The 14392-nt window shown below is 36.8% G+C and overlaps 1 protein-coding gene across 2 annotated transcripts in view; it reads right to left on the reverse strand.

Moving 5' to 3' along the window:
• The window catches only part of AXDND1 (axonemal dynein light chain domain containing 1), a 124590-nt gene that overhangs the window by 776 nt on the left and 109422 nt on the right, over positions 1–14392 (reverse strand). The window contains exons 22-25 of one of the 2 annotated variants that reach the window (XM_051998855.1): positions 4670–4918; positions 4397–4507; positions 2197–2288; positions 959–1239 (exon numbers count right to left, since the gene is read on the reverse strand). In XM_051998855.1, the coding sequence (XP_051854815.1) occupies positions 959–1239; positions 2197–2288; positions 4397–4507; positions 4670–4918 (733 nt within the window). The remainder of the gene's footprint in view (positions 1–958; positions 1240–2196; positions 2289–4396; positions 4508–4669; positions 4919–14392) is intronic. The other variant, XM_051998856.1, reaches the window with a different exon arrangement.

Raw genomic sequence — 14392 nt, forward strand, 5'->3', positions numbered from 1 at the left:
TCATTTACTTGTATGATTAGCTCATAATAGCCTAAACCTTGTTTTAAATTAATACTTGAAGAATGAGCACAAAGTTGTGCAAAAGTAAATTCCAGTACTCTAGAGAAAATTTTCCAGATTGAGGAACCTATCTTTTGTAAAGTCAAAAGCTTTATTTTTTCGCTAAATCTGGAAATGGTCCCACTTGGACTATTTCTAGTCAGTACTGAATAACCTGTAATGTGAAGCAAAGATTAGACTTATTCTGTTTGACCTCAGGGAGAAGAAGTAGGTTCCAGAGTTGGAAATTGCCAACAAACGGTGATTGCAATTAGCTATCAAAGGAAGACAGGGAGTCTTCAAGCAAAGACTGGATGAGCCTTTAGTTCTTGGGCTGAGAGGCCTTGAAGTCCAGCCTCTGATACACAGGGCTGTGTGACCACAGGGAAATTACTTAACCTCCCAATGTTTTCTGTAATTCTCTAATAATAAAAGGTTTAGTTTTATGCTTTATGTATAAAGGTTTATGTTTTAGTGCTATGAGTTTCTTCACCTGTGAGTTCTCTCTACTAATGACTTTACCAATCTAGCTCCAGGACCCCCCTGGGTGGTTTCTGAGGTTCCTTTGGCTTCTGAAATGCTGTGATTCTATAATTTTCACAAAACTGGCAAACTTCCTCAAAACCTGGCTTTTAAACAGGATTTTCTGGGTTCTTGTTCTGACTTATACACATTACTAATATGACAAAGTAGAAAGGGCTCAGGATTCTAGATCCAAAACTGTGTGCAACTTTGGATAATTTCTCCTTAGGTTATCCTGGGTCTTCTGTTTCCTAAACTGTCAAATGATAGGAAATTGTAGTTCCTTTTAGTTCTAAAATTCTGTGATTCCAAGTACAAACCAGGAAGGTGTTTTGAATGTTCTTTAGCTTTTCTAAAACACTTAAGAGTTATTCTAAGCATAGGAAATAACCACCACCTTTCTTTTCAGAGGGTCCTGGTTTTTTGTCCTCTTCCTCTTCCTCAACCTCATCCTCAGTTTTAGTCTTATCTTGTTCTTGATCTTGATCTTTATCCTTAGCCTCATCTTTTCCCTCAGCTTCATCTTTGGGTGTTTCTTTAGCCATGAAAGCCTTTAAAGATTCATTTGTTTTTTCCAGCTCCTTCTGCAGGTGACGGTTTTTGGCAAGGGCTTCAGTCAGCTTCTCACTGATTTCTTCAAATTTCTCTTCTGCCTGTTGGACACGAACTTCTGTGTCTCTGTCATAGGCAAAAACCCCATGGGGTGGGGGCAGAGAGTGAGATGGGTAGGATTTATAAATCTCTTTGGTATAAGAATTTATCAGTAGAAAGAAAGAATTTGTCAGTATTATCTATGCATATCAAGATTTCCAAATGGAATCTGACAGTCAGGATGTTCAGAATTCTGGTTCTTATATAATTATATAATTCTGGTTCTTATGTAAACAAAGAGATGCAAATTTCAGTAATGTTTCATTAAGGAGCAGACCTGTGGTTTTATTCGCATTTCCCTTTTTTTAAAGGCATTTGGGGCTGACTTGATCAAGATCACACAGCTAAGAAGTGTTAAGTGTCTGAGATAAGATTTGAACTCAGGTCCACTGCATCAGCTAGCTACCTCTCATTCAAATTTCCAAGTGAATTTGGGCATCAATTTGAAATCTCTCTATCAATGAAAGTTGACACTTCTCTCAGATATATTCTTAGAGAATTAAACAGAGTCCAAGAATTGATGTGACTTTTTTTTTTTTTTGGCTGAGGCAATTGGGGTTAAGTGATTTGTTCCACAGATTCTAACCAATAATTTGTTTCCCAATAATTCTTACAATTTGTCCCTGAATTGGCCGTGGAAAAGAAGATTTAGGGGTCATTTTACTGGGTTCTTGGTACTACCACGGATGCTAATTTTACTTTATTCATCCCTTGTGAAGGGGTGGAGGTGGCACGGGATTGGCTATTGCCTTGCTTCATTACTACAGGGTGGAGCCTCAAAATGGATAAATGGAAACTACCATTCAATACTCTTCCTCTGAATGAAAACTAGAGGAATGATTGAAGGCTATAAAAGAAGCCATCGTTTCAATTGCCTTCAACTTAAACACTGTTTACAGCTTTCAATCTTTGCTATATGAAAACATTCCCAGACAGAAGGACAACTCTCCTTGCTCTTCTTCCTTGAGGATACCTGATACTTACAGAAGTTTAATTTTTAGATTTTCAATCAGTTGTAGGGATTCATATCTTTCCTTTTCGTTGTTGGTGAATTTCTCGAGGGCAGTCAATTCTTCCTAACAAAGAAAATGGAAGATGAGAACAAGTGAAGGGTTTCAGCAAGGAAAACTTCAGCTGGCTGAGAAGCTCTAGGACATTTCTATTCATGACCTAGTCTCCAGTTTTAGCTGGTGAGGACAAGTAACAGAGCTACTGATTTGTCAAAGTTGTCTTTTCTATCCAAACACCAAATCACTCAGGTTTGGGATGATATCAGAGCTGGGCTGGATATGGGGACAGGGACATAAATAAAGAAGAGTTCAATGAAAGGAAGAAAAGGTGAGAAAGAAGGAGTTTCCTTTAAAAAAAAGAATTTATACACAGCATTTAAAATCACAGAATCTTAGGGTTAGAAAAAGACTTTTACCCAATCAGCTGATTAATGTTTCAGATAAAAACACATCTTGAAAAGAACCTCAGAAATGGCCAAAAAGGGAAAAGAAAAGGAGTTAAGATTTTATATTTGATTCAAAAAAAGATGGAAGCCTAAAGTTAAAGACATTACTAATAACATTAAAAACAACGCGTTAAAAATGTTATACAGTAGAATTAGAAAACCGGGCTTTCCATTCTGACTTTACCACTTGCAGCGTAAGCTATAGGTCTAGAGTCAGAAAGAAGAGGTTGACTCCAACCTCAGATACTTACTTAGCTATATGACTCTAGGCATGTCACTTAACCTCAATTTCCTCAATTATAAAGTAGGGGTGATAATGACACTTACAAGGCATGGTTGTCTTAAAGATCAAATGAAATAATATATAACTCCTGTTATGTAACTGGCTCCTAATGCTGGATAGAATCATCTAAACACCTCTTTTCTCTCTGTATCTATAGATTAGAAGGATGAATTAATGTCCATAGGCCTGAGAAATTGGTGATGAAAAAAATTTAGTAACTGAGGCATGAAGCTTGGATTTAAAGATGGGAGGTGTAAAGAATTAAGTGAAAGTGACTCCTAAATTTGGAAAGGAAGAAAATGTTGTAGGAGTACTCTGAAGAAAAGAAAAGATTAAATGAGATAATTTGTAAAATACTTTGTAAACCTTAAAGTGCTTTATAAATGCTGTCTAGTAATTGTAGCAACAGCAGCAGCAGTAGTAGTAGCAGTGGTAGGGGTGATGGTGGTAGCAGTGGGAGTAGTAGGAGTAGTAATAGTGATGATGGAAGGAGTGGGAGTAGTAGTAGTGATGGTGGTGGTGACAGTGGTAGTGGTGTGGTAGTAGTGCTAGTAGCAGAAGAAACAGCAGTAGTTATAATAATAGTAGTAATAATATAATAATAGTAAAATACACTATATTTAATTTTGTATATTTTATATTGTATATTTGTATATTTGCATATTTTGTATGTGTTTGTTATTTTATATATATACATATAATATGTATATTTTTATATGGCCCTCAAACTATGAAAAGGACTCAAAATTTTGATAATAGCTAATATTTATATAGCACTTATTAAATATAAGCACTTTACAAATATAATCTCACTTGAATACTCACAACAAGCCTAGGAGGTAAGTGCTATTATTATTCCCCTTTTACAGAGGAGAAAACTGAGGCAGAGAGCAGTGAAGTGACTTGTGCAGGGACATGCAGCTAGTGTATTTTTCAGGCTAAATTTGGAACTTGGGTCTTTTTAACTTCAGGCCCAGTGCTCCACCCATTTTACCATTTGACTTTGCAGAGAAGGAATTAGGAAGAAGTGAGAGGGAAAAGAAATGAGGTGAGGAGAAGAGAGAGATGGGAAATAAGGGAAGATTCTATGCCAGGTAGAAGGATAATGAGGGGAAAACACCTTCTGTTTGTCAAGGTGCAGGCCCACAACTCTCCAGAGACCTGAGAGAAGATGACTTCCCCAGAGATCGGTGAGAAAAATACACATCATTTAGAAAAATATCATGGTGGGAATTTCTTCCGATATTCCTGCTGGGTTTGGTGGAAAGCGATTGTGATGGGATTACAAAATTACAATAAAGGTAGTACTTACAGTCAATTTAGTGTTTAATAAGATTAAATGACACCATATTTGTGAAGGCTTTAGTTGGTGCTTAATAAATGCTTACTCCTGTTCCATCACTTTCGCAACATTATTGAGTTAAATGGGTAACCCAGACATTTACCTCTGTAGGTGTTAATTTTTCTATTGTCAGAGATCTGGAATGGATATTTTGATCTTTTCCAACATACCAAATAACTTTTTCCTTTGGAGCTACAGAAAGCTCACGCTCCCTCTGCAAGGAGATGCAAAGATGATCACTGAGAACATTACTGCAAGCTTCCAGCCCTATCCCATTTTCATTATCTGTCCTCACCCCCCCTTCCCTAAATATTCTATCCATCATGCTCCTCCAGGTACAGCCCCTCGGAATCTCAATTTCCCTCCATTGTCTTACTTGTAAACTTAGTTTTCGAAACGCTTCCGGCACTTTTTTCTCGTCTGTATAACGTTGCGCCATCTCGACAGTACTCTTCCACCAGTTACTGACTCTCCGAGGCTCAGTTTCTTTCTTTATCCTTAAATGTGAGATTCGTCTTGGAGTCTCTTCCCGCACCGTAAAGTTTTCATCCAAATATTGCTGTGCCATCTCCCCAAAAGTTTTTTCCCATCCGCTGACATCATAGGTCTTACTGTCTATGATTAGCTGCCGAGTAAAGCAAAGCAATTAGTAGGTTTACAGATTTGGGGCATCTAATGCACAAGGTTATATTGGTAAATATAGTGCATTAATGTAAGCAACACGTTATATTAGAAAGGGATTTATTTGGCGTAGGAGTGTGCCCAGGAGACAGATTCAAATTCTCTGATTCCCTTCTTAGCTATTTGATCATGGACCAAGATACCCAATCTCCCGTTCTCTGTCACCTCAAATGTAAACTGATGATAATAATCGTGCCTACTTTACAAGACTGTTTTCAAATGAGAAAACATATGTAAAGCACTTTGCAAGAATCTTAAAGTACTATATAAATGCTAGCCATTGTTCTTATTAATTGTATACAATCACTTGTGACAATGGGCAAATTATTTCTCTCCTCTGAACTTCAGTTTACACATCTGTAAAATGGGATAATAAAATATCTAGTAGCTACCTCAAAGGGCTGTTGTGAAGATCAACTGAAATAATGTATACAAAGTGCTTCACAAGCTTTAAAGTGCTCTATAGCTAATATTTATATAATTGTACATTATATTCTATGTGCTTTATAATCTAATATATCTATTATTAGTATGATGAATAAAAATAATGAGTAATATTTGAAATAATTATTATAGGAATGATTGAGTAGGACCACATTTCCACCCATAAGGCTATCTGTTGACAATTCAGTCAGGATTTGGGACAAGGAGACTTTTGGGAGGAAGATGGAAATTTAATAGAAATTCATGCCATAATTAGGACACACATGACAAGATTCAAGGATATCTGGAGACTTCCGGGGCAGCATGCAAAGAACCAAGGGCACCATCAAGGGCACCATGAAAGTCTGGAGATTCTTTGGGACAAGGAGGGAAAATTCTGAGATGCTAGGAAGTTGTGACAATTAACCGAGATTCCACTAAGTAGAGATGGTCTTGACAGAAATAGAGAGGTTTAGAAGAGAAGTGGATTTTAGGGAGAAATATTAATATTGAAATTTGGAAATATTGAGTTGAGATGTCACTAGAACATGGTTTGACCGGGTAACTGGTGTTAAAGCTTACAGGAGGAGACTTCCGGCCAAGATGGCGGAGAGGAAATACACTTCTGTGTAATCTCCGTGTTTTTCTCTCACTATTCATTTCATTTCATGCCTCTGAATTAAAGCTCGACTGAAAAAAAACCATACAATTACTTACCAAGAGAAACCATCCTTGAGACTCGTCAAGAAAGGTCTGTTTTTGCGCGAGGGCGGGGACGGTATTTGGAAGCAGTCTGCGGGCAGCAGCGGCAACCAGAGCACAGATAGCAGCTCAGAACCGGGTGGAGCGGAGTGGGGGCAGGGCGCGATCGCAGCCGTCTCTGCGGTGAGAGCTTTGCTATAGGAGCAAGTCAGCAGCCCAGCAGAGAAGCTAAAAACACCGGGGGTGAAGAATACAATCCCAAACAGCTGGAGTTTCTCGGGACCTGGCCACCCCCCCCCCCACAGTGTCTTAGCCCGCTCGGATCTCAGAGCGCTCGGATCTCAGTGCGCAGGCGCCATAGCACAGTAGGACCTGTGCCTCACGAATACCCTGCCCCTCCCCCAAAGAAAGCAGCCTCCATTCAAGGGGTTTTTTTTCCTTCTGTTTCTTTGATAGTTTGTCTTTGATAAATAGACAGAATGAGCAAGAAACTGAAAAAGAATTTAACCCTGGACAGCTTTTATACAGATAAAGAGCAGACTCCAAACCCTGAGGAGACTAAAAACAAACAGTCCCCAGGTGAATCCCCGAAGGAAGAGACCTTATGTCCCTCAGCACAGATGAATCTCATGGAGGAAATTAAAAAGGCTCTCACAAGGGAGCTAGAAGAAAAATGGGAAAAGGAGAGGGAGGCTCTGAAAAAGGAGAGAGAGACTTGGCAAAAGAGCCTGGAGAAGTCAGTTAAAGAGAGAGTGGATAAAGAAACCAAATCCTTGAAAAATAGGATTAGTGAACTGGAAACAGAAAACAGCTCTCTAAAAAACAAAATTGGCGAAATGGAAAAAAATTCCACAGAACAAAAGAACTCAATTGGACAATTAGAAAAAGATCTTAAAAAAGTGAGTGAAGAAAATACCTCACTGAAAATCAGGGTCGAACAACTGGAATTGAATGACTCGAGGAGACAAGAAGAATCAGTCAAGCAAATCCAAAAAAATCAAACAATGGAAAAGGATGTGAAATACCTTCTGGGGAAGACAACAGACCTGGAAAACAGATCCAGGAGAGACAACCTGAGAATCATCGGACTTCCAGAAAAGTATGATGAAAAAAAAAGCCTGAACACTATCTTCCAGGAAATTATCAAAGAGAACTGCCCAGAAGTCATAGAAACAGAAGGTAAAATAGACATTGAAAGAATTCATCGATCCCCTACTGAAAGGGATCCTAAAATCAAAACACCAAGGAATATAGTGGCCAAATGCCAGAACCCTCAGGCAAAGGAAAAAATACTGCAAGCGGCTAGAAAAACCCAATTCAAGTATCAAGGAGCCACAATAAGGATCACCCAGGATCTGGCAGCATCCACATTAAAGGATCGAAGGGCCTGGAATATGATATTCCGAAAGGCTAAGGAACTTGGTATGCAACCAAAAATAACTTACCCAGCGAGATTGAGCATCTTTTTCCAGGGAAGAAGATGGACATTCAACGAAATAAGCGAATTTCATCTATTTCTGATGAAAAAGCCAGAACTTAACAAAAAATTTGATCTACAAGCACAGAACTCAAGAGAAATCTAAAAAGGTAAAGATTAATCTTGGGAACTATATTTCGGCTGTAAAGATGTATAAAGAATACATGTATACCTTGTTCTAGAAACTAGTTGTGGAAAGGACATTGTACTAGAAAAAAGGGAAAGTGGGGGTACTACATTTCATGAAGAGGCAAAGAAAACCTAGTAAATCTGAGAGAAAGAATGGAGAGGAATGAAAATAGTGAGTATTTTACTGCTTTCAGAATTGGCAGTAAGAGAAGAATTTTAGACATATTCAATCTATGGTGAAACTTCTCCCACCTCATTGAAAAGTGAGAAGGGAAAAGTGAAAAAGGAAGGAATAAGCTAAGTGGAAGGGAATACGGTAACTGGGAGGGAAAGGGGTAAGTTGGGGGGGGAACTCTAAGGGGGGGGAGGGATACTGAAAAAGGGAGGGCTGTGAGAAGCAAGGGGAGCTCACAAGCTTAATACTGGGAAGGGGGGTAAGGGAGGGGGTAAGGGAGTAAGAAGGGAGAAAAGCATAAACCGGGGTTAACAAGATGGCAAGTAATACAGAATTGGTCATTTTAACCATAAATGTGAACGGGGTAAACTCCTCTATAAAGAGGAAGCGGTTAGCAGAATGGATTAAAAGCCAGAATCCTACAATATGTTGTATACAGGAAACACACCTGAAGCGGGGTGATACATGCAGGTTAAAGGTAAAAGGTTGGAGCAAAATCTACTATGCTTCAGGTGAAGCCAAAAAAGCAGGGGTAGCCATCCTGATCTCAGATCAAGCTAAAGCAAAAATTGATCTAATCAAAAGAGATAAGGAAGGGCACTATATCTTGCTAAAGGGTAGAATGAATAATGAAGAAGTATCTATATTAAATATATATGCACCAAGTAGTGTAGCATCTAAATTCCTAAAAGAGAAATTAAGAGAGCTGCAAGAAGAAATAGACAGTAAAACTATAATAGTGGGAGATCTCAACCTTGCACTCTCAGAATTAGATAAATCAAACCACAAAATAAATAAGAAAGAAGTCAAAGAGATAAATAGAATACTAGAAAAATTAGATATGATAGATCTCTGGAGAAAATGTAATGGGGACAGAAAGGAGTACACCTTCTTTTCAGCAGTTCATGGAACTTATACAAAAATTGATCATATATTAGGACATAAAAACCTCAAACTCAAATGCAGTAAGGCAGAAATAGTGAATGCATCCTTTTCAGACCATGATGCATTGAAAATTACATTCAATAAAAAGCCACAGGAAAGTAGACCAAAAAATAATTGGAAACTAAATAATCTCATACTAAAGAATGATTGGGTGAAACAGCAAATTATAGACATAATTAATAACTTCATCCAAGAAAATGATAATAATGAGACATCATACCAAAATGTATGGGATGCAGCCAAAGCGGTAATAAGGGGAAATCTCATATCTCTAGAGGCCTATTTGTATAAAATAGAGAAAGAGAAGGTCAATGAATTGGGCTTGCAACTAAAAATGCTAGAAAAGGAACAAATTAAAAACCCCCAATCAAACACTAAACTTGAAATTCAAAAAATAAAAGGAGAGATCAATAAAATTGAAAGTAAAAAAACTATTGAATTGATTAATAAAACTAAGAGTTGGTTCTATGAAAAAACCAACAAAATAGACAAACCCTTAGTAAATCTGATTAAAAAAAGGAAAGAGGAAAATCAAATTGTTAGTCTTAAAAATGAAAAGGGAGAACTCACCACTAACGAAGAGGAAATTAAAGCAATAATTAGGAGTTACTTTGCCCAACTTTACGCCAATAAATTCGACAACTTAAATGAAATAGAAGAATACCTCCAAAAATATAGCTTACCTAAACTAACAGAGGAAGAAGTAAATATCCTAAACACTCCTATCTCAGAAAAAGAAATAGAACAAACTATCAATCAACTCCCTAAGAAAAAAACCCCAGGACCAGATGGATTTACATCTGAATTCTATCAAACATTTAAAGATCAATTAACTCCAATGCTAAATAAACTATTTGAAGAAGTAGGGATTGAAGGAGTCCTACCAAACTCCTTTTATGACACAGATATGGTACTGATACCTAAACCAGGTAGGCTGAAAACAGAGAAAGAAAATTATAGACCAATCTCCCTAATGAATATTGATGCTAAAATCTTAAATAAAATATTAGCAAAAAGATTACAGAAAATCATCCCCAGGATAATACACTATGACCAAGTAGGATTTATACCAGGAATGCAGGGCTGGTTCAATATTAGGAAAACTATTAACATAATTGACTATATCAACAACCAACCAAACAAAAACCATATGATCATTTCAATAGATGCAGAAAAAGCATTTGATAAAATCCAACAGCCATTCCTAATAAAAACACTTGAGAGCATAGGAATAAAAGGACTTTTCCTTAAAATAGTTAGGAGCATATATTTTAAACCTTCAGTAAGCATCATATGCAATGGGGAAAAACTGGAACCTTTCCCGGTAAGATCTGGAGTGAAGCAAGGTTGCCCACTATCACCATTATTATTCAATATTGTATTAGAAACACTGGCCTCTGCAATAAGAGTCGAGAAAGAGATTAAAGGAATTAGAGTAGGCAATGAGGAAACCAAACTATCACTCTTTGCAGATGATATGATGGTATACCTAGAAAACCCCAGAGATTCTACTAAAAAGCTATTAGAAATAATTCATAATTTTAGCAAAGTAGCAGGATACAAAATAAATCCCCATAAATCCTCAGCATTCTTATACACCACCAACAAAATCCAAGAGCAAGAGATACAAAGAGAAATTCCATTCAAAATAACTGTTGATAGCATAAAATATTTGGGAATCTACCTACCAAAGGAAAGTCAGGAATTATATGAGCAAAATTACAAAAAAGTTTTCACACAAATAAAGTCAGACTTAAATAATTGGAAAAATATTAAGTGCTCTTGGATAGGCCGAGCAAATATAATAAAGATGACAATACTCCCTAAACTAATCTATTTATTTAGTGCTATACCAATCAGACTTCCAAGAAAATATTTTAATGATTTAGAAAAAATAACAACAAAATTCATATGGAACAATAAAAAGTCGAGAATCTCAAGGGAATTAATGAAAAAAAAATCAAATGAAGGTGGTCTAGCTGTACCTGATCTAAAATTATATTATAAAGCAGCAGTCACCAAAACCATCTGGTATTGGCTTAGAAATAGATTAGTTGATCAGTGGAAAAGGTTAGGTTCACAAGACAGAATAGTCAACTATAGCAATCTAGTGTTTGACAAACCCAAAGATTCTAAATTTTGGGATAAGATTTCATTATTTGATAAAAACTGCTGGGATAACTGGAAATTAGTATGGCAGAAATTAGGCAAGGACCCACACTTAACACCACATACCAAGATAAGATCAAAATGGGTCCATGACCTAGGCATAAAGAACGAAATTATAAATAAATTAGAGGAACATAGGATAGTTTATCTCTCAGACTTGTGGAGGAGAAAGAAATTTGTGACCAAAGATGAACTAGAGACCATTACCAATCACAAAATAGAAAATTTTGATTATATCAAATTAAAAAGCCTTTGTACAAACAGAACGAATGCAAACAAGATTAGTAGGGAAGTAACTAACTGGGAAAACATCTTTACAATTAAAGGTTCTGATAAAGGCCTCATTTCCAAAATATATAGAGAACTGACTCAAATTTATAAAAAATCAAGCCATTCTCCAATTGATAAATGGTCAAAGGATATGAACAGACAATTTTCAGATGAAGAAATTGAAACTATTACCACTCACATGAAAGAGTGTTCCAAATCACTATTGATCAGAGAAATGCAAATTAAGACAACTCTGAGATATCACTACACTCCTGTCAGATTGGCTAAGATGACAGGAAAAAACAATGATGAATGTTGGAGGGGATGCGGGAAAACGGGGACATTGATGCATTGTTGGTGGAGTTGTGAACGAATCCAGCCATTCTGGAGAGCGATCTGGAATTATGCCCAAAAAGTTATCAAACTGTGCATACCCTTTGATCCAACAGTGTTTCTATTGGGCTTATACCCCAAAGAGATACTAAAAAAGGGAAGGGGACCTGTATGTGCCAAAATGTTTGTAGCAGCCCTGTTTGTAGTGGCTAGAAACTGGAGAATGAATGGATGCCCATCAATTGGAGAATGGCTGGGTAAATTGTGGTATATGAATGTTATGGAATATTATTGCTCTGTAAGGAATGACCAGCAGGATGAATACAGAGAGGCTTGGAGAGACCTACATGGACTGATGCTAAGTGAGATGAGCAGAACCAGGAGATCATTATACACTTCGACAACGATATTGTATGAGGATGTATTCTGATGGAAGTGGATTTCCCTGACAAAGAGACTTAACTGAGTTTCATTGGAGAAATGATGGACAGAAACAGCTACACCCAAAGAAGGAATACTGGGAAATGAATGTGAACTATTTGCATTTTTGATTTTCTTCCCGAGTTATTTTTACCTTCTGAATCCAATTCTCCCTGTGCAACAAGAGAACTGTTTGGTTCTGCAAATATGTATTGTATCTAGGATATACTGCAACATGTTTAGCATATATAGGACTGCTTGCCATCCTGGGGGGGGGAGGAGGGAGGGAGGGGGAAAAAACGAAACATAAGTGATTGCAAGGGATAATGTCGTGTAGAAATTATCCTGGCATGGATTCTGTCAATGCGAAATTATTATTAAATAAAATAAAATTTATTATAAAAAAAAAAAAAAAAAAAGCTTACAGGAGACAATGAAGTTGAATATATAGATCTGTGAGTCTTCTGCTTAGAGATATTAAATTAATAGGAACTGATGAGGTCTTTGAGAGAGTGAATAGAGAAGGTCCAGGATAGAACCTTGAGAAAACCTCCAATTAGAAGTTGTGATTAAAATGATGAGCACAGGTAAAGAGGGGGAGGAAATATATACATATCAAACTTTTTAAAAAGCATATAATAAATTCAATAAGTTACTTTCAGACCTGTCCTGCCTGTCCTTGTTTCTTTTTGGAATTTTTTCAGTTCCCTTCAATGCATTTAAATAATAATGCTCTCATGTCTCTCCTTGGTTTCTTTTATCTCTTCTTCTTCTTCTTCCTTCTTCTTCTTCTTCTTCTTCTTCTTCTTCTTCTTCTTCTTCTTCTTCTTCTTCTTCCTCCTCCTCCTCCTCCTTCTCCTCCTCCTCCTCCTCCTTCTCCTCCTCCTCCTCCTCCTTCTTCTTCTCCTCTTCTTCCTCCTCCTCCTCCTCCTCCTCTTTCTTCTTCTCCTCCTCCTCCTCCTCCTCCTCTCCTCCTCCTTCTCCTTCTCCTTTTCCTCCTCCTTTTTCTTCTTCTGCTCCTCCTTCTTCTCCTCTTCCTCCTTCTCTTTCTCCTTCTCCTCCTCCTTCTCCTTCTTCTCCTTCTCCTCCTCCTCCTTCTCCTTCTCCTTCTTCTTTTGCTGAGGCAATTTGGATTAAGTGACTTGCCCAGGGTCACACTGCTAGGAAGTGAAGTTTCTGAGATCAGATTTGAACTCAGGTCCTCCTGACTTTAGGGCTGGTGTTCCCTTTTATATTCTTCTAAATTTTGTCAACATTATAGCTAGCTCCACCAATCAATTTCTTCCCCACCCCTAATAAAAAAGAAAAATACAATTCTCATAACAAACAAGACTAGTCAAGCAAAACAAATCCATACATTTGCCATGTCCAAAAATGTGTTTCATTCTGTCCCTTGGCTTCATCACCTGTTTGTCATAGGAGGGCAGGATGACTTATGATTGGTTTTCTGGATTTCTGATTGATTAGTATTCTCAAGTCTTTCAAATATTTTTTGCCTTTATGATGTTATTATATAATTTTTTCTCTTAACTCTTTAAATGTCACTCTGCAGCAGTTCATACAAATCTTCCTAGGTTTTTTCTGAAAGTACCCCCTTTCATCATTTCTTACAGCACAATAATATTCCATTACATGTACCATAATTTATCCATCCTTTCCTTCATTGTTGGGCCCACCTTCTAAAAGAATCCTTTTTTTCAGCCCTTTTAAACCTTAGTGTCTTCTCTCTCAGATTATCATGAATTTAATTTATATTCTATTTGTCCCTAATTGTTTTCATGTTAGCTATTGTAAGCAAACTGAGCAAGGATTGTTGCTTGTTGGCTTGACTCTGTTTCCAATTATATTACATTTTTTTAAAAAGCTCCTATAAATATTGTTGTATCTATGATCATTTCCATCTCTTTAATGTTTTTTGAATTGTATGCCTAATAATGATATAGCTTAATCAAAGAGTATATACAGTTTGGGATATGAGGGGCACAGCTTCAAATGGCTTTATGGAATGACAAATGTAGGTCTATATACAGTGCACCAGTGTACATCTTCTCCTCTCCTTCCAACAACTGTCATTTTTTTTTATTGTTTTCTTTACCAATCTTTACCAATGATGTATGGGAGATAAAAAATCAGAGTTGTTTAAACTTACTTTTTTAAATTAGTAGTTTATGTCTGTTAATTGGTGGATTTCGTCCTTTGAGGATCACCTCCTAAAATTCTTTAACCATTTATTGATTTGTACATAGCTGACATTCTTATATATTTGAATCAGTTTCTTATAAATTTCAAATATCATACCTTTATGAGAGAAACTTGCAAAGATTTTTCCCATGTAACTGTTTCCAAATAAATTTTTAAAAATATTTTTTCTCCAA

Source organism: Antechinus flavipes, chromosome 4 (genome assembly GCF_016432865.1).
Source record: "Antechinus flavipes isolate AdamAnt ecotype Samford, QLD, Australia chromosome 4, AdamAnt_v2, whole genome shotgun sequence".
In the NCBI taxonomy this organism is placed as follows: Eukaryota; Metazoa; Chordata; class Mammalia; order Dasyuromorphia; family Dasyuridae; genus Antechinus; species Antechinus flavipes.